The sequence below is a fragment of the Melampsora larici-populina genome (genome assembly GCF_000204055.1).
Source record: "Melampsora larici-populina 98AG31 unplaced genomic scaffold MELLAscaffold_9, whole genome shotgun sequence".
Classification (NCBI taxonomy): Eukaryota; Fungi; Basidiomycota; class Pucciniomycetes; order Pucciniales; family Melampsoraceae; genus Melampsora; species Melampsora laricis-populina.
The window spans coordinates 1,362,530-1,381,871 of NW_006768773.1; the positions used below are offsets into that span (position 1 = coordinate 1,362,530).

The 19,342-nt window shown below is 40.2% G+C and overlaps 3 protein-coding genes across 3 annotated transcripts; all 3 read right to left on the reverse strand.

Moving 5' to 3' along the window:
- Positions 1-806: 806 nt before the first annotated feature.
- On the reverse strand, positions 807-3,559 carry MELLADRAFT_104445 (uncharacterized protein; the record flags this gene model as incomplete). Its single annotated transcript, XM_007407538.1, has 4 exons — positions 807-949; positions 980-1,137; positions 1,207-1,454; positions 3,038-3,559. The coding sequence occupies 4 exons, from the start codon at positions 3,557-3,559 to the stop codon at positions 807-809; spliced, it is 1,071 nt and encodes a 356-aa protein (XP_007407600.1).
- Positions 3,560-6,124: 2,565 nt separating this feature from the next.
- Positions 6,125-6,969, reverse strand: MELLADRAFT_61393 (uncharacterized protein; the record flags this gene model as incomplete). Its single annotated transcript, XM_007407537.1, has 3 exons — positions 6,125-6,308; positions 6,337-6,463; positions 6,543-6,969. 3 exons carry the CDS (start codon positions 6,967-6,969, stop codon positions 6,125-6,127), a joined length of 738 nt encoding a protein of 245 aa, XP_007407599.1.
- Positions 6,970-14,211: 7,242 nt separating this feature from the next.
- MELLADRAFT_96412 (uncharacterized protein) lies at positions 14,212-14,622 on the reverse strand (the record flags this gene model as incomplete). Its single annotated transcript, XM_007407536.1, has 2 exons — positions 14,212-14,334; positions 14,377-14,622. The coding sequence occupies 2 exons, from the start codon at positions 14,620-14,622 to the stop codon at positions 14,212-14,214; spliced, it is 369 nt and encodes a 122-aa protein (XP_007407598.1).
- Positions 14,623-19,342: the final 4,720 nt, after the last annotated feature.

A 19,342-nucleotide genomic window follows, 5' to 3' on the forward strand; every position in this document is an offset into this window, starting at 1 on the left:
CACTTGATGAATACAACATGTACTGCTCGAATCTTGGTCAACAGACACTAGTATCTTGAAATCAAAAGTCCTGATTCGATTCCTCTGCAATCAGAGTTGGCATGTTCACCATCTCACCCCAATGAGCCATAGCCTTGGCCTTCATAGATTTCCACCGACTGAGAACATCTGTGTCAAAGGTATTTGGACCATCAAAGTAACGTGCCGTGAAGTTTAGTACTTCCTCCAAGTTTAAATCCCAAATCATCCATAGGTAACTAGCACTTGCGACCAGGAATGCGTATAATACCTGCAGGTTGAAAGCTTCGATTTCATCTGGAACAACAAATGAATCAAACATCAGAAACCGTATCCACACAGAAGGACTTTTCACTTGCCCTCTGTGTTTAAAATTTCCCTCTGAATTTCATCAAGCTTCTGTTGATGATTGAGTGCCCACAGAACAAGTTGACGAGTCTCTCTCGAGATGCGCTTTAGCTCTTCATCTCCCGCTCGCTCCAATAGATAATATCGAATGCCCTCCTTTGTATATTTGTTCGAAGCCCAATCTTCTTCAGGATGACTCAAGCTACCCAAATCCCAAAACTCATCTGTCACTCGCATTGCTTCAATTTCCTGAAAGGTGGGAACATGAATTGCTTCCCTTCTTGTGTGTCTCTCGTTGTATTTGCACACATGTCGCCGATAAGTCTTTAACTTCGTCTGTAGTAATACCTTTTTTTTCCTTCGATTTTTATTGATCCAACTTTGTTTTGTGGTTCCTACAAACACACGATATCAACATCACAATCATGACCTTTTGAACCTCAAAAAATACCTGTCTGAAGCCGAGCACGTCTCTGGTACTCAACTACCCCAACCTTGGCCTCATAAAGTTGGCCCTTGGCCAGCGCTATTGTAAGTAGAGACTTTCTTTCGCCATCTGCCCTTACCATAATGAACACCTTAACTTATTTGAACACACACAATGAGAACTTACCTGTGGATTGATGAAAGTGTTCGGAACCAATCTCCTTAGCCATACTCAGGGCTTTTTGCTCCAGAAGCACTACTGAACGAGGTAATCTGAGTAGCTCATTGCGCTCCTCATTTGTTCGGCTTCTTCGACTTTTTGCTTCGATCTCTGCGAGCTTGTCACTGTCAATGCTTTCATCAGAAACATAGACGGACGGGAGACTCTCTAACAAAGAAAGTAACTTTGCGTACCGTGCCTCAACAAGCTCCTCTTCCAGTTTCATAAGCACTGTAAGTTGTTCGCGCTTCTCGTCTGCACTCTCCTGTATGGCCTTTTTTTGTAGTTCCTTCTGTCTATTCCACTGTGTCTCCAGATAGACAACAGTATGTGTTGGGTGTTGCTTCCTCAATTTTTCAAGCCCTGCTTCAGCTTCAACCAACCTCTTTTTAATTTCCTTGGCTCGCCTTTTGATTGATTGAACTGTCATAGAAATGTTGTACTTATCATGCATCAATGATGTTTGAATGTGTCTTATACGTATAACTGTATTGATCTCCTTGATGTGACTTACCAGCGTTCTTTCTTAACATTTCATTACAATGGATGGAACGGAAGCTGATGTTTGCCAACCGGTGTTGGCTTGTGGCGTACCTGTTTGGCGACACGAGGGGAGAGAGGTCTACTCCCCATACACGTTCCATCCCCTCTCCGTCGGAAAATCCAAATCCAACATTAAGCCTAGGATTATAATCCAACTGACAACCCCACTCGTGGACGTAAGCGTGGAATACGCTTGTTCCAAACTTCAGACGTCCCAGCTCGCGTTCAACTGCAAACTGATTTCGCTGTTTAAAGCGTTTCGAATTATAGCAGGAAGTTCAATACTTTCAACAAGATCTATTTATGTCTAGGGACACACGTTCACTATACCCTTCTCGATATTGCAACCAATGTCGTATAGGAATGCTACTTTATTCCTACCCTCATGACCCTCAGGATTATCTACAGTCTTTAGAATCCAATCAATCAGAGTTAACGCAAATACAGATCTATAAAAGTGGCATTGTCCCGTTAGCGTATTGATCTATAGCACATCATAACTCCCCAAAACTCACTTTTCCCCACTCTGTACAATGTTAATAAATCGCAGGATGTGATCATGGCGACACACCATTCCAAAAAGGCCGGTGTCATCACAGCCCTTCCAGGTAGACTTACCCCGAACATCATTTGCGGCGGTATGCTGCTCGCTACAAGGATGCTATTGAAATAGTATGTTATATGATTTCAGTAGCTTTCATTCATACAAAACATGAAATAAGACCTACAACTTCCTCATCTTTGTCTGGTTGCACATTTGGATCGATTTCGAATTGTTGTGACCTAGACATGAAGAGCTCAGGAGCTTCAGGAAAGTAGCCCGGAATCGGTACACTTGCAGCTATATGCCTGCGATGCTGGAAGTTACCGTCCATGCAGACTATGTAGTCTGGCTCTTCTGGGGCCGTTCGGGCGCCTGCCGGTGGGCCAAAACACCTAGGGCAATTTGCAGCCAGTTGATCAATTTCTTCGTACTTGAGTAATTTAAATTCCCGCTTGCGAATATCACGAATGATGGACCTATATGCATCAAGAGCACAAGAGAATGGCTCTCGCCAATCTCGCGGCTGGATCAAAAGATGTCAAGAATATGCATAACAATATGGATCATAAAAACTATGACTCACGTGTCCCTTGGTGTGTATCATCGGGTTGAATGCGTCAAGCAGCACATCAAGAGCTCGAACAAATCCCTGAACACGTAATGCACAGTACTTCCAAACTACATGGAAGAATCTGAGAAGGCAAATCGAAAATGCCGTTTTGGGATGGACGGGTGTTGCGCCAATGTATCCCATCTCAACAAGACGAACATTGTGATTTTGACACAGACAGAACGTCACTTGTAGCTTTTGTCGCGCTAGAAACAAAGCTATTTTCTTGAGCTTCTTAGTAGTACAAATGGCTCGGAGATAACTCACTCAGAAGATCCACCAGATCAATCCAGACGGTACGTTGTCGTTGTGTAGAACATGAACATACTGTTCTCAAATCCTCATTCCATCTTTTCAAATCGCCCCAATTGGATGTCAATAGACGACATCGAAGAAACAGAGAGACCATAAGGGCACACTGATGTGCCCATTCAACTTTGTGTTTGAGTCTCTGGGCATCATAGTGCGCGCGCCGAAGGCCGGAAATGATTTCATCGTCTTCCGAGTCGTACTCCATTTCGTCCACATCTTCCCAACCATCTTCGTCTGTGTAATCGTCTAGGTTGGTGGCCTGGGCTGGGTCATAACCCTGGCGATATTGATCTTCAAGGTCATCAAATCCGGGATTGGTCATCCCATCATCTGGCCAGGTGGCATCTTGTGATGGTGCGTCGTTTGAGCCTTCACCTGTTTTAACTCCGTTCTTGCGTCGGATGAAGTGAGATTGTGATTTGATGGTCTGATGCTGGTCTCTCTTCTTTTGAGCCAAGAAAGCAAGCTGTCGATCAGTAACCGGTTTAGGATTGGTGCGAATCTTCTTCAAGGGTTTATTGAAGTTTGTTGGAGCCATTGCCACAACAAAATGATCAATAGGGCGAAAGTGAACAACTTTTTTGATTGTGGACTTAATACCTTGACTAAAATCGCGTTGAAGACTAAGCCACTAACTCTTTGGGCTATCGAGCTACCCAAAGAGGAAAACTAGCCTATTACGCAAATGGTTATATTACACAGTATTGTCAGATTATTGTCTAAATACTGTGGTACAATACTGCAGCAAAATAAGGTACCAAACGTGGTAAGATCATACCACTGTGGTATTGATGCGATTACGAAAATACCGCGGTAAAATAACCGCTCCCAAACGGGGCCTAAGGAATGTAAAAAGTTGCAAGTTGGTGCTAGTTTTGAAGCCCTAGCTAGATGGTCATAGTCATCAGGTTTGTTCACTTTGGGGACAAATTGTTTGTAGTTTTCAGGTTTGCTAATAATTAATGACGTTGGAAAAATGTCTCACACACAACATTGCAAAGCAAAAGTGATTTTAAACATTGAAGATGAGGTTTTTTGAGGAAAGTACATCAATGAAAAGTGTCCAGCGTGCATTAAAGCACATTTACCAAAGGATTAAAACACATTTTGACCACATCTTCAATGTGTTTGTGAAGGGTTTGTACTTGAGTGGATCCAAAAAGGTGTTTTTTTTGGTATGGAAGTAGAGTTTGCAAGGTGAAGATGAGGGATTTTAAGAAAAGTTCATTAATAAAAAGTGTTCAGCGTGCAGGAATTCACATTTAACAAAGGATCAAAACACATTTTGACCACATCTTCAATGTGTTTGTGCAGTGTTTGTACTTGAGTGGATCCAAAAAGGTGGTTTTTGGATATGGAAGTAGAATTTGCAAGGTGAAGATGAGGTATTTTGAGAAAAGGTCATTAATGAAAAGTGTTCACCGTGCAGGAATTCACATTTAACAAAGAAGCAAAACACAATTTGCCACATATTCATTGTGTTTAAGGCAACTTTGAGGTCTAATTACTAAGAGTATAGGCAAGAAGACTTGTTTGGAATTCATGAAAAAACCTTTCCCAAGGATTTTGATACAAAATTGAACACAGATTCCACATAAACACATTGAAGGTGTGGTTAAATTGTGTTTTGCTTCTTTGGTAAATGTACTTTCATGCACGCCGGACATCTTTCATTAATGAGTTTTCCCCAAAAACTCTCATCTTCACCCTGCAATTTCCACTTCCATATCAAAAAAACTCTTGATTTGATCCACTCAAGTACAAACACTGCACAAACCCATTGAAGATGTGGTCAAAATGTGTTTTGATCCTTTGGTAAATGTGCTTTAATGCACGCTGAACACTTTTCATTATTGAACTTTTCTTAAAATCCCTCATCTTCACCTTTCAATTGCAATTTCAACATCACATATGGTAAATTTATCTCCTGCTCAAGTACAAATACCACACAAACACATTGAAGATGTGGTCAAAATGTGTTTTGATCCTTTGTTAAATGTGAATTCCTGCACGCTGAACACTTTTTATTAATGAACTTTTCTTAAAATCCCTCATCTTCACCTTGCAAACTCTACTTCCATACCAAAAAAACACCTTTTTGGATCCACTCAAGTATAAACCCTTCACAAACACATTGAAGATGTGGTGAAATTGTGTTTTGATCCTTTGATAAATGTGCTTTTATGCACGCTGGACACTTTTCATTAATGAACTTTTCTCAAAATACCTCATCTTCAATGTTTAAAATCACATTTGATTTTGAAAATGGTACTATTTTCTCCCAACCAGTTACAAAAGCCACAAAAACACATTGAAGATGTGGCAAAGTTGTGTGTTGCTCATCTAGGATCTGTGCTTTCTTAAATGTTGAACACTTTTCATTGATGAACTTTTCTCAAAAACTCTCATCTTCACCCTTTAAAATCACTTTTGATATTCAAGAAGCTACTATTTTCTCCAGATCAGGTACCGCCACGACACAAACACATTCAAGATGGGGCAAATCGGGGTACTGCTTCTTTGCCAAATTTACTCTCTTATACGCCGGACAACTTTCATTATTGGTATCTTATCACATTTACCCATCTTGATCCTTTAATTCCAACTTCAATACACATACTCAACATTTGTCCTTTCCTATCAATCTGAGCAGTATTGTCTAATTAGCATTTTCAAAGCATGAGAGCAGATGAAATACATTTGAAACAAACAGAAAGTGAATCCCTTGTTCCAGTGACACATTAACAGCTAGTTGTACCATCTCAAAAGTGTAGCCCATATGAAAATTGTCTTCAACTTCACCTTCCGTGTCACAAGGCACCTATAGCAAGTTTTTCTCAAGTTTGTGTATCTGTATGCTGCACTCAAGCCCAATCTACATCCAACCATGATATTTTTCATGTTAATCGATTTTCTTTGGCAAACAAAACTGACTGAATCTACATTACCCATTCGAAGATTTTAACCTCAATATGAAAACCATTACAACTGAGATAAAACTCCAGGATGACGGGTTGAGAAGTGTCAAAACAAGTAGATGTATGAAAAACAAGCAACAGACAAACAGAACAACATAAGAGAGCTTAATAGTAGTGTTAAGAAATCACAACTGGGTCATTGATGCCTGTGCATTCGATTGATGTAAGTGGTATGGAAACTCATTCTGTGGCTTATTGATTTTGCCGCTGGAATGGAAAGAGGTAAAGATGGGAATGAGGTAAAGTCCTATTTGAAGTACTGATGAACACGATGGTTTTGGGTGAGTAGCGTGGTCGCCAGTGTCATATCTAGTATCAGATGTATGTAAAGACTCACATGGCTTCTAAAGTGGCCCGTAGGGCATGTCTATTGGTTAAACCGATAATGGTGCTCGAAGGACTAAGATGAAGCTTCGGTCTATCAGTGATTTCCTCAGTATCCGATTGAATAGAAGCATACTGACCTATGAGTGTGAGTAATAGAATCAGCGATTCGGAGGGTATGTTTCAAGATTTGGACTCTGTGTAGCACTTTTGACATACGTCCAAGTTCAGTGCTGCTTCCAAATCCAGTGCTGCTCGGGTCATGTAAACCAACGATGGATTCTCTGGCCAATGCTTGTGTGTGAAGGTAAATTCGGAGTTCGTGAACAGCATTGTGGGCGAACTCGCAGTCGGATACAATCACTTGAAACTCCTTTGTGAGCAAGATTTGAATTAACTCAAGGCACTTTGCATCAATGGATACTGTCCAAATGTTATCAATAACAGGTTTTGGCCTTAGCAAGTATTCATCGATATTCAGCATCAACAAAATTGCGTTGGAAAGGTCGTGAAGCCACGAATGGAAATTGGAGCCATGAAGTTTCAATTCGGGAATGGCGTCTTGAAACCTGGACGGGTCTATCTTTTTGACTTCGATAGAGCCCCTGAGAAGTTCATCATCGGAAGGTTTGTCATTGGGCGACATAATCAATTCTAACAGGAAGTTAAAACCTACATAATCAGCGAAAGCCAAATGAATTCAGACCACAAGAAGGAGACCAGTCACACCTTGATTTCGAAAATAGTGAGGAAGGGGAGTAGAGCCGTCAGAGAATCAAGTCAAAAGGTTTGGTGTTTGTGGTTTGGTGTTTGTTCGGAAGGGGTAAGTAGATGAATGATGTTGTTGATGGTTAATGTCGATGTTGTTGACGTCCAAAGTTATTGACGTCCAAAGTTATTGACGGGTGGGTTGTATGTAGTCACACAGCTCTGAATCATCAACCGATACAGCTCACAGCTGTATAACAATGCTGATATTTGATACTATCGATTCAATCAAATAGGATACAATACATTCCAAAACCAATGAATCAATAACGTAACATGATCATTTGCTCTTCCGCAAATGAATTGATAAAGAGGGTAAATTCAGTGAACGTCACACTCATTTGAGACCTCGGTTGCGGATGAAAGGAGAATCAGATTTGAATTTGGCTTCGAAGCTTGGAACTAAAGAAGACTCACTTTTGCAGAATTAAAGATTGACGTTTCGACCAGAGTGAAACTAAAAGGATAGTAAGCTAAAGCAACTCAATATAATTGGTTGGAGACAACTTTGTTTGAAGTGTGAACAGGTTTTAACCATTTGAGTTGGGAAAACATTCGGTCTAAATTGAACCATTCATATGTACATCTAGCTCTCTATGTATGTCATTTTTGTGATATAGAGGTTCAACATCGTGAAGCTTCAGCTCAGGTGCTTCACTTTCTTGATTGAACTGAATGTCAGGAAGTGAGTGGTACTCGTGATATGTCAATCGTGACAAGGTGAGATTGTTCTAGTTGAAATTTTGACCGACTGACTTCGGTTTGTATTGAAAGCAAGCCACATAATACTATGGAGACACGAAATGAAAGTTTGAGACAGGGAAACAACAGGAAACAACAGGAAACAACACTTTTAAAGGTTGGAAACAAAACAAAGTGTAGATTGGAATTACAAGTTAATAGTTAAAGAACATGACGATATAATGAGATGGGGTGATTAAATATAAAACGTTAATACCGTTAAATCAAACAGAGCAATTAAACATCGCTGAGGCTTTGGTCCAAATCTGATCGAGGAGTAACTAGATCTGCAGCTTTGACTATCAAGTACCTTTTAGCTTTGATATCGTCTATCCATATCTTGACTTGATGGTGGGGTAGTTGTCCTGCACGTGAACCCTTCGATAGCATTGCGTCAGTTACTTGTGAATCAGGTAAACGCTGCACTGCGAGTTCTATGTCCCCTCAAAACTTTCTTCCTTGTAAGATCAAGTGAGGATCTGGGCCTTGTGGATGGGCATCCGACTTGATTTGGTGGCCTCCTGGAAGATGGGCGTCTGAGGAGGAAGCATATGAACCATGGGGTGTATCAGACAGGACACTTTTGGTCTATGGTAGAGGGCATAAACTCACGTATCAAATCATTCAGGGATGTGTTGAGCTCTTTTCTCAAAGAAGCTTGATGTTTTGAGTACTCGGCCTATTTTGCATTTTTTTTACTCTTTGGAGGTGCTTGTGTACACTCGACAGCAAATCGTTCAAGAAGGTGTAGCTCCTTGCGCGCATGTACAGCCCAACGTTCGCATGATGTGAACTCCTCTTGATATAGGGCACTAGTCTGAGATGTATTTGGATTCCAAGCAGCAACTAGGAGGTGAAAATGAAAATGGAATTTACTGTTGATGATATGAAGCTGTTGAGGAGGAGTTTTTGAAAATGGAGATTATCATTCAATTCAATCATGGAAGAAGAGAAAATACTTACTTGTTCAACCAATTTCTTAATCTCATCAATTCCAACTTTTTCCAACTGATGGCCCTTTCTGCTGTGCCTGCAGAGACGGCCGTGCTTGAAGTCGCGCGCCACGGACTTTTTGTTGACCAGCCTGTTGAATATAGGCAAATATTGATTCTTTTCGGCTTCAGTAAGTGCATCTGTAGTTGCTTCGGTCGGTTCGGTCTGGTCAGATGCTGTAAGTGCTGGTGTGATAATAGGGTCACCGTCTTTGACAAGAGCCTGTATGAGGTTTTCAAATAACCTAGGATAAAAGATATCCTTCTCCTCCTCGCTGTACGATGTCCAAGCGTTGCCAACAATGCGATTGCGCTGCTTGAACCCGTTTGATTGACCTTTGGGTGGCACTGTACAAGAATAAAAGGTTTTGATTGTCATTGATCACTCGTTATAAAATGGGATGCTGGAGCTTATTATATGAGAATGCGACGACGGGTGAAAGTTACTTACTTGGTGTGGTGGTACTAACTACGCTGTAAGTCTGATAGTTGGTATATCCATTAGGTTCGCGAGCAAGCGGCCCTTCTTTTGGAATACGAAGTATAGTTTCAAACACATCAAACTATGTTATTTCCAACTCAAACTACATCATATCAAATTATCTTATCTTCAACTCAAACTACATTAAATCAAACTCAATTATAATTGAATACAAAACTTAATTCTTCAAACTCAGACCTAATTCATCAAGATTTCTAACCTAACTAAATCTCATCACTATATCACATCTAGATTAGATCACACACTCCGCACACGCCTCTCTTCCTCACCAGTTCACTGAGGAAGATTGGCGTGTAAGCTCTTTCCCATTTTATTACATCACATCTTTGTTAAATGTAGTGCAGATAACTCACTCTATCATGTTGTTTAGATTATCATACGCACTATTTGTTATCACCTTTATAGGTGTGTTACCTTTTGTCACGGTGCTCAGAACCATTAGACGTATTGTAGCCTGATTGCTGGCTTCTACCAAGGTTAGTTTTTGTTGTCATTGATGTAATAAATACTACCAGTTCACTGAGGAAGATTGGCGTATTATCATACGCACTATTTGTTATCACCTTTATAGGTGTGTTACCTTTTGTCACGGTGCTCAGAACCATTAGACGTATTGTAGCCTGATTGCTGGCTTCTACCAAGGTGTGTTACCTTTTGTCACGGTGCTCAGAACCATTAGACGTATTGTAGCCTGATTGCTGGCTTCTACCAAGGTGTCTCGAGTTTCATCAGATTCTCTCATGGTAGCGGGAGTAACTCGATTCACATCTTCAATTTATGTCATTGCCATCTGATTCATCATCTCCTACCAACACTTCACTTAATTTGGACAACAACGCAAACAATCAATCATCTGAACTTTATGCTAGTTCATCTTCATCTGCTCAAACGGTATTAACATCACAAGCAACTACTACTATGGCTCAACCCGCTCAACAATCTAATTTACCACCATCACAAAAAGACTTCGCCATTGCCTTGAACATTAGCTTAAATAAAATACCAGCTACTGTTATCCTAGGACAGAACAACTACACTCGCTGGGCAATCGGAATCAAACGATCGCTCAGACCTCTATGCCTCAACAAGTATCTCATATCATCCGACAAACCTGAAAATGTTACCAAAGAAGAAAATCTCGCAAATAAAGAATGTCTCATCAATTTTCTCCTCAGTCGCATGGACCCATCAACATCTGCATTTGTAGAATCTAAACTTCAAATCCAGGTTAATGGAGAAGTTGATCTTGAGTATGAACCATCAAAACTATGGAAAATTGTTAGAGATAACAAGGCTCCAATCTCCGAGGCCGCCCAATTCCAACTTGATAATCAACTTGATGCATCTCGACAAGATAGTCAAACAACCCTAGAAACCCATTTAGCAAACTTCAGAGAACTGAAAGATGAATTAGTGCTAGCTGGTGGAGATTTAAATGACGGTCAACTAGCTAGAAGGCTTATCAGGTCACTTCATCATGAAAATCAACTAATACTTTCCAGTGTTTTTGATATGGTAAAACCCTTGACCTATGATGGCGTTGAAAAATACATACTGATGAAAGCGAAGGAAATCCAAAACTTACCCCAGTTCGCCAATCTTTATAAGAGTCGGTTGTTTCATTCTACAGCTCATTTTGTTAATTGCGGTAGTAGTCAAAATTGTGGTAATCAATACCCGCAACCTAAATGTACTGCTGGTCAATGTATGTGCAAGTACGGTAGAGAAGATTGCTTCAAGAATCCTAATAATCAAGAAAAGAAAGCTAAATGGCAACAAGCTCTTATTGCGAAAGGCAGATGGCGAGGTCATCTTCCTGGTCACTTACAATCCAGAAAATCATTTCAACATTGTCACAACACAGCTAACATCAAACAAAACTCAACTGATCATCAGAACTTTGACAAACTTACACAAGCAATGAATTCAATAAATATTTCGCCTGATAACAATCACCCATCATTATTTCATACCGAGTACTTTTGCAGCAATAAAGCCGTTCAAGCAAAATTACCCAGCAATTCATTTGCTCTAGCTGATACTGGATCATCACATCATATGTTCAATAATCTTGAACACTTCGACAAAACTTCATTAACTCCGATTCCTGACCCATCCAAACAACTAAAGCTGGCCGGCGGAAGCAATACGCTTAAGATTGAGAAAATTGGAACCGCTTATTTATTGGATGCCAACGGAAATACTATAATCTTTGAAAACTCTCTATATGTACCCTTATTAAACAAGAATATCATCGCTGCAGGTGCTCTCATCAAAAAGGGGGTTATGCCGGTAATCCATCCGACTCAACCTCATATATTCAGTGTAACTCTTGACAAACGAACGTTATTTCGAGGATTCTTTTCAGGAAACCTTATGGTTGTTAAGCTAATCGAATGCCGAGTATTTCCACCTCCCACTCAATCCTCATCTTCGATAATTACTCGATCATCTGACACTCTTGAAAATCATCATAATCAAGCACCACCACATCCATCATTGGCACAACATTCATCAATTGAGACTCCGAAATCCGATAATAGTAAAACTTATCAGAATGAAATATCAATTCAATTAGAACATTATTTGATTGAATCTAATAATACTGCCACGGATGAACTAAATCAAAATCAACATACAAAGAATTTAAAATCAAATCATCAAATCAACTCACCAAAGTCAAATATCTTATCATCATCAACAGAATCTATTGAATATCATCAATCCGATTCATCTGCATTAACCTTTCCATTACCATTTAGAACATTGTTTTTGATTTTCTAGGGATTACCACTCTGTTCATTAGTTTTTCAATGTTTCGATTATTTTGATGTTCAATTCGATTTATCATTCAAAAATGCAATCAAACAACAAGAACAAGATGAACTACATTTAACTTCAACTCTTGATTGTCAATCATCTCAATCACCATCCCAAATCAATCAATCTCCAAGACCATTTCATTTGGAATCAACTTCAACCTCACCTGAAAGAAATTTACACTTCTTATCAAAATCATTGGTCATCTTGTTAAATTTGGCATCATCATCATCATCCAAAACAGCAACAAAACTTCATATACCAATCGATTATTCAGTACTTTTGGCTGGATTACTTACTTTGATCGGTGTAAATTCATTTGAGTCTCGAACTAATGGTAATAATCAAGAACTAGTAACAAATTTATCATCATATCTCAAAAATGAATTCTCAATATCAAAAATTCATTTTATCACTTATCGATTAAGATCCATCCTAATAATCATCATGTCAATCTTCTTCTTTAAATCAATGATCAAAAATCATGTAGAAATAGTTCATAAGGCGGGTTGGATATCTAAATTACTACCACAAGATCCAGCTCAACTATCAACCCAATGCTTATCATCAAAATATCTAAATCATACTTACAAACTCGCAAAATCATTTCCATCTCCACAAAGAGATTACTTTGGGACCTTGGGTTTAGCATCCAGAATAATTTCAATTGGACCCGGTTTCAATTTACCTTGTCATGACAATCGTTATAGTTTTGGTAAAAATTTACCTTTGGAATTTTTGAAACCAATGATCCTTGGATTAGATCAAACTAGACATAATTCGTCTTCTCCACTTAAACTATCAAATGCTGATCGTATACAAAACCACTCGCCTATCTATCTACCTCTCACACCTGCTCTTACGCTATTTGAGTCTCGAACTAATGGTAAACTTTAGGTTTTGCCTAATCATCCAACAGCTATCACTATGATTCATTTCTTTCGCTTATTAATTCATTTTATCACTTATCGATTAAGATCCATCCTAATAATCATCATGTCAATCTTCTTCTTTAAATCAATGATCAAAAATCATGTAGAAATAGTTCATAAGGCGGGTTGGATATCTAAATTACTACCACAAGATCCAGCTCAACTATCAACCCAATGCTTATCATCAAAATATCTAAATCATACTTACAAACTCGCAAAATCATTTCCATCTCCACAAAGAGATTACTTTGGGACCTTGGGTTTAGCATCCAGAATAATTTCAATTGGACCCGGTTTCAATTTACCTTGTCATGACAATCGTTATAGTTTTGGTAAAAATTTACCTTTGGAATTTTTGAAACCAATGATCCTTGGATTAGATCAAACTAGACATAATTCGTCTTCTCCACTTAAACTATCAAATGCTGATCGTATACAAAACCACTCGCCTATCTATCTACCTCTCACACCTGCTCTTACGCTTAAGAGTCACCGCCATAGAAAGAAACTTTAGGTTTTGCCTAATCATCCAACAGCTATCACTATGATTCATTTCTTTCGCTTATTCTGTTTGATGTGCTTGAGGGGGTGTGTTGGAATACAAAGTATAGTTTCAAACACATCAAACTATGTTATTTCCAACTCAAACTACATCATATCAAATTATCTTATCTTCAACTCAAACTACATTAAATCAAACTCAATTATAATTGAATACAAAACTTAATTCTTCAAACTCAGACCTAATTCATCAAGATTTCTAACCTAACTAAATCTCATCACTATATCACATCTAGATTAGATCACACACTCCGCACACGCCTCTCTTCCTCACCAGTTCACTGAGGAAGATTGGCGTGTAAGCTCTTTCCCATTTTATTACATCACATCTTTGTTAAATGTAGTGCAGATAACTCACTCTATCATGTTGTTTAGATTATCATACGCACTATTTGTTATCACCTTTATAGGTGTGTTACCTTTTTTCACGGTGCTCAGAACCATTAGACGTATTGTAGCCTGATTGCTGGCTTCTACCAAGGTGTCTCGAGTTTCATCAGATTCTCTCACCTTCGTGTCTATAATAGGGACACATGATGAATAAAGCAAAGGGCTTGACAGAAGGGACAAACTTACAGCGAAGCATTGAGTGTTGATCGGCTGATTCCCTCGGCTACACAGAGCATTGTCTTGTCTAAGTTGTATTGAGCTTGAAGTGCTTGAGCTTCAAAGAGAGACGTTGCAGGTGTCCGGGTCTTGAGGTGAGGTTGACGAGCAAGGATCCTGTCAGCACGTACTTGGCCCCATTCAAGGCCAAGTTCGTGGTAGTTGTGGATTGTGGGAAGAATGGTTGGTGTCTTCCGTTTGCGCTTCTTAACAATGGTTGCTGGTATTGAAGGGTCTTCTTCGTCGGAGTCTTCATCTTCGTCTTCGAAAGAATCGGAACGGTGAGGAGAAGACTGGGATTCATGTCGGATGCGGGTGCTTGATCCAACACGACCACCTCCACGACCACCGGATGTTGCTCGAGTGCTGTATGGCATGTCTGGGAATTGAGATACGTGAAAATGGTGGATTATCAAGGTGGTGAAGGGTACAAGTGAGGTCCGTCACTTCAGTAAAGGAAGACCTGACCTAATGCAAGTATTTATGAAATATGAAGCTCGTGAAAGGGTGGTGGAAAAGGGGTGAAAGGGTGGTGAAGGAGTGGTGAGACAGCGGTGAGAGGGGACAACGAGAGGTGGTGAAAAGGAGGTGAAAAGGGGGTGAGAGGGTGGTGAAAAGGGTGTGAGAGGGTGGTGAAAAGGGGGTGAGAGGGTGGTGAAAAGGTGGTGAGAGGGTGGTGAGAGGGTGGTGAAAAGGTGGTGAGAGGGTGGTGAGAGGGTGGTGGAAAGGTGGTGAGAGGGTGGTGAAAAGGGGGTGAGAAGGGTGGGACTTGTGCCAGGGGGGTGGTCTCCTGTTGGTGAGCAGAAAGGGAACTTAGCCAAATTTTGAGGTCACCAGAGATGTATCTATGTATCTAGATAAATCTAGAAGGGATTTGCGGACCCGCTAGGTCGGGACCGATTCTTTTTACGTCGGATAGGTTAGGTTAAATTGAAGGAGTGCCAGTTGCAGTAGTGTCTCATCCCGTTCTGTGGATAACATCTTGTCAGCTGCATGCATGAATGCAAAAAAGAAAACCATCAACCTTTGACGTTCTTCAACCAACACCTGACGTGTTTGTGAAAGGTAGCCATGTCTATCAATATGTTGCAGACGTCATCACCATCTGTGGTAACAATTTGGAATCGTGAGTCTCTGGGCTCTTGATCGGCACATCTACAGCGCTCTGAGGATGCAACAAAAACTTGATCTCAGATAGCTGCAAAATGGTGCAATAGAAGTTTCTGACTCACCCCTGATCGTTTTCATGCTCTCTTTCACCCGTAAGTCAGTAAGAGAACATCCTTCAAAATGGTCTTCCAGTTCCTTTCGCACTTCTTTCATGTTGGACTCCAACAATCCAATCCTTTTTTTCAATCTTGAACGACATTCCAAGCCATCTTGAAAGTTTTGGAACTGTGCTTTCAAATCGCCAATTTCATCAATCAAGGTTGTATTTTGTCGTGTAAAATTGTCTCCGTGGATAGCAACATTCTGCTTCAGGTTATCTATCTTCAACAAAACATCTTCAATCTGTATTCTTGAAAACTTCTCCATCTGTGACAAGCTGGTGGAAAGTATCGTGACCTGGTTGGCGAGTCTCTCGTAGTCTTCTGAGGTTGAGGAGATATCTTCTGATGAGCTAGAGCTTGGGGGAGGAAATCGGTGGTATGCGGGCGGCTTTGGCCTGTTGAGTCAAAGACACTGCGTGTCATTTGACATCTTGTGGTCTTCTGCGGAGCGGAGATCAATCTTCAATAATCGAAGTCAGAGATTATTAGCAAATCAGCGCAGCTTGGCCTTCACTTGGGGACATGCACATGTGGGTCGTGATCCTCACTAAATCCTTTGTCTTAGCTTCCGTCTTCTTAGAAGTTCCATCACATTTGTATCACCTTACCTAAACTACGGTAAGATTTGCCAATTACTAAGCCACCACTCGTGTGAGTCGGGACCCATAACTCTGCTATCAGGGCATTTATATGCGTCAGTTGGATGTCTACGTCTTTCTATTTGTGATTCACGCCCTTCTGTTTTTCCAAACCAAATTTGAACGCGTTGGAAAATACACTCTGTAATGGATATAATTATTCTGAATTCTGTTTGTTTCCAGTGTTTACAAAAAGTAAGCCGCTATATATAATATCACCAACACCGATTGAACCACCTCCTTGCACAGGTTGTTGGGGGCGATTATTTCAAACCAGGTCTCAAACTGCGTGTTTAACCCGGCACAGGAATCGTTCCAGGCCGTTGTCAAGCCTGAATTGTGGAGAAAGATGGTGAAAGGCTTGGCAGTTTGTCATTGATCCAAATTGCCACTAGCATTGCCAACAAAAGACAAGCTATGGCAATACAAAGAAACTTTAGAAAGACAAATTTCCCTACTGGTGCAAAGTAAGTGCTCCTGTCCTGCGCATCAAGTTTAATGTAATGTGCCTCACATTTGTGTTTGGATGTCTCCAAGGGATCGATTTTGCGCTGGACTAGCACTGTTGTAGAGTCTCCTGTCGACCACCAATGAGTACAGGTGTAAAATGAAACACCACAAGGGGAGAAAGTCTCGTTAGCATTACTGTAACAAATTCTGTTGATTACAAATTTGGGAACCGACCGTTGGTGTTTTGTTTGCTAGCCTTGGATGGGAGCTTACGGTTCTTCATGACTATTGGGTTGCTTGCTGAGGGATAAGTGAGGGAGGAATGATATGTATCAGTAAATATCTGAGCCGCTATGAAAGCAGTTCTCACCTGTTAAAGTATGAGAGCCGAGAGTTCCTTTGGTAATGTGCATCATCAGTTGGGTAAGCATCGGTTGAACCAAATCCTGAGCCGCAAGAGCAGTTTCAGGATTCGAATTACTACTTTACATATGTGTTCAGATACACAGTTGAAATAACAAAGGGACTGTGGCAGAAATATTCCCAAACATTCTCATTACATACCTTCTCTCACCTGACTCATTTTTATGAACGGGTAGTTTGAGAATCACCAAGAGGTTGTTCCCACATTATTGGCTTAACTCGAGATGCCCAGTCTTCAAGTCTTTGCAAAGCTCAGCAGGAAATAATTCCAAGGGATAATGGGGGCGCACACAAAGGTGTTCTAAATGACTAGAAGTCCCTCAAGAGAATTGGCCTTCAATAAAGCAATAAGCCCCTGACATACGGCTCATCTTCCGTTCAAAAGTCAAGGTAGCGCTGAACCATCTTCATCAACCCAAGCCTTAGCGCATATTTGGTATATATATATACCGCCTTCTGACAGTCTCCAGTGTTTCTATCACAATCTTCAGCACAAAGTATTCTACCTTATCTTTCAATTCGATTTTGTTCAAAGGAGACCGTAGACGTTAGATTGCTAAAACTTAAGAGAGAATGGACCCCAATTCCTCTGCAGTGGTCACTGTGAAGCCCACAGCAACCGCAGCTTCTGTTGATCGAAGTCTATCAGGGATCTCTCTAGAGACCAGTGGAGCACTCAAAGGTTAGAATATTTCTTGCCTGTTCACCTATGTGTCACTGAATAGTTTTCCCCCAGAATTTGTGCTTGATTCAATTAAGCAACAGACATCAATTTTTCACGGTCTAGTGAAACATTCACAAGCGGAATTATCCCATATACGGACCCGGGTGGAGATGGAGGCTTGTGACAATGCAAGTAAGCGATACCACGGATTTGTCATCTATGTCCCTGATGTATTTCAATATTGAATGCTTTCCTTTCATCATCTGTCAGAAAATTGGAGAGCAGCATCACAGGGGCTCAGTGATATTCTTCTTGATGTCCAACAAACAAGACAACGCCTAGACCTCTTGGAAAAGAGGACTTCACAAATCTCTGACATGGCAGAAAACCTTCTTGATGATGTTCGGTATTTTCAACGGATGGGGCGTGAAAACCTTGCTCTCATGCAGGAAAAGTATCTGATTATTCACGAAACTCTCCAAGCGCTCGAAATACAATACTCAACCCTGGAGAATAAATTTTGTACGTGGCATATAAATTCCTTCCGCATCGCGCATTTTCATTGGGCTGAAAATCCAAATAACTTCCCTTGACGTTTGTTAGCCTATTCCATCAACTTGCAAGGCTTTTGTTCCTGTTACATGGCTATCTGTTGGCTGTGCTGTGGTGTCTTTTTTCTTTTTGCAATGATTGCTCAGTGATATAGTGTAACTATAGTTCCGCTCTGGCTACTTTTTGCAACTTTCCTTCAAGTGAATTTTGTTCAAAAGATTTGGTGATGAAAATGTAGATGAGCTTTTGGTAAACTTGATCAAGGTGGAAGTCAGCCCAAAGCTAGATATGCATACATTCTAACGGGCTAAACAGACCCTACTAGTGATATTTCATGCTGCCCCAAAAAAATCGCCAAAGTTCATAGATAATTACAAACAAATATGTGCATATCTGAAGCAAATATGGAAAAACATAAGAGAAGATTCAATGAGTGTTTTGAAGACATGAGAGTTTTTTCATTGGACTATGTAAATCTTTCAGACAAAACTTGGAAATAGCCCAACAGGGAAAAGGGTGGTCAATAGCAAAAACTAGTGTTGTGATGCTCATTGATTTCCTTGTCATCATTATCTTGCAAAAGAAAGTCTCGTAATTTGGGGATTAATTTACTTCTCAAGATTATAAATTTAAATCACTATCAGTGCTGGTCAACATACTCCAGCATTTCTGAATAGTCTTACTTCTTGTTTGCATATCTAAACCTTGTCTGATCATTGATGTTGTTCAACCTGTTGACATATTGATAAAGTTTAATGTGATAAGCTAAAAGGTTGCCTCAAAAGGAATAGGCACACAGAAGATACTGAGGACCAATTTTACTGATGGAAAATCATAGTACTGAGAAGTAAGCACTCCGGCCTTGCATCTTTTCAAATTCAAGATTATATTCAGTTTTTCTTTCTCTTTCCTTAAGAAGTCTTCAAACATCTCAATATACAGTGGGATCAGCACTAGGCTGGGAACATTTTTGAGAGTAGAATAGGTCATGAAGCCATCACACAGTGGCCATCTGAGCAATAAAGTATATGTTACATATGTGCAAACATCTGAGTGAATACTTAGCTGTCATCTACATATAGCTCCGCTCAGTTACCTG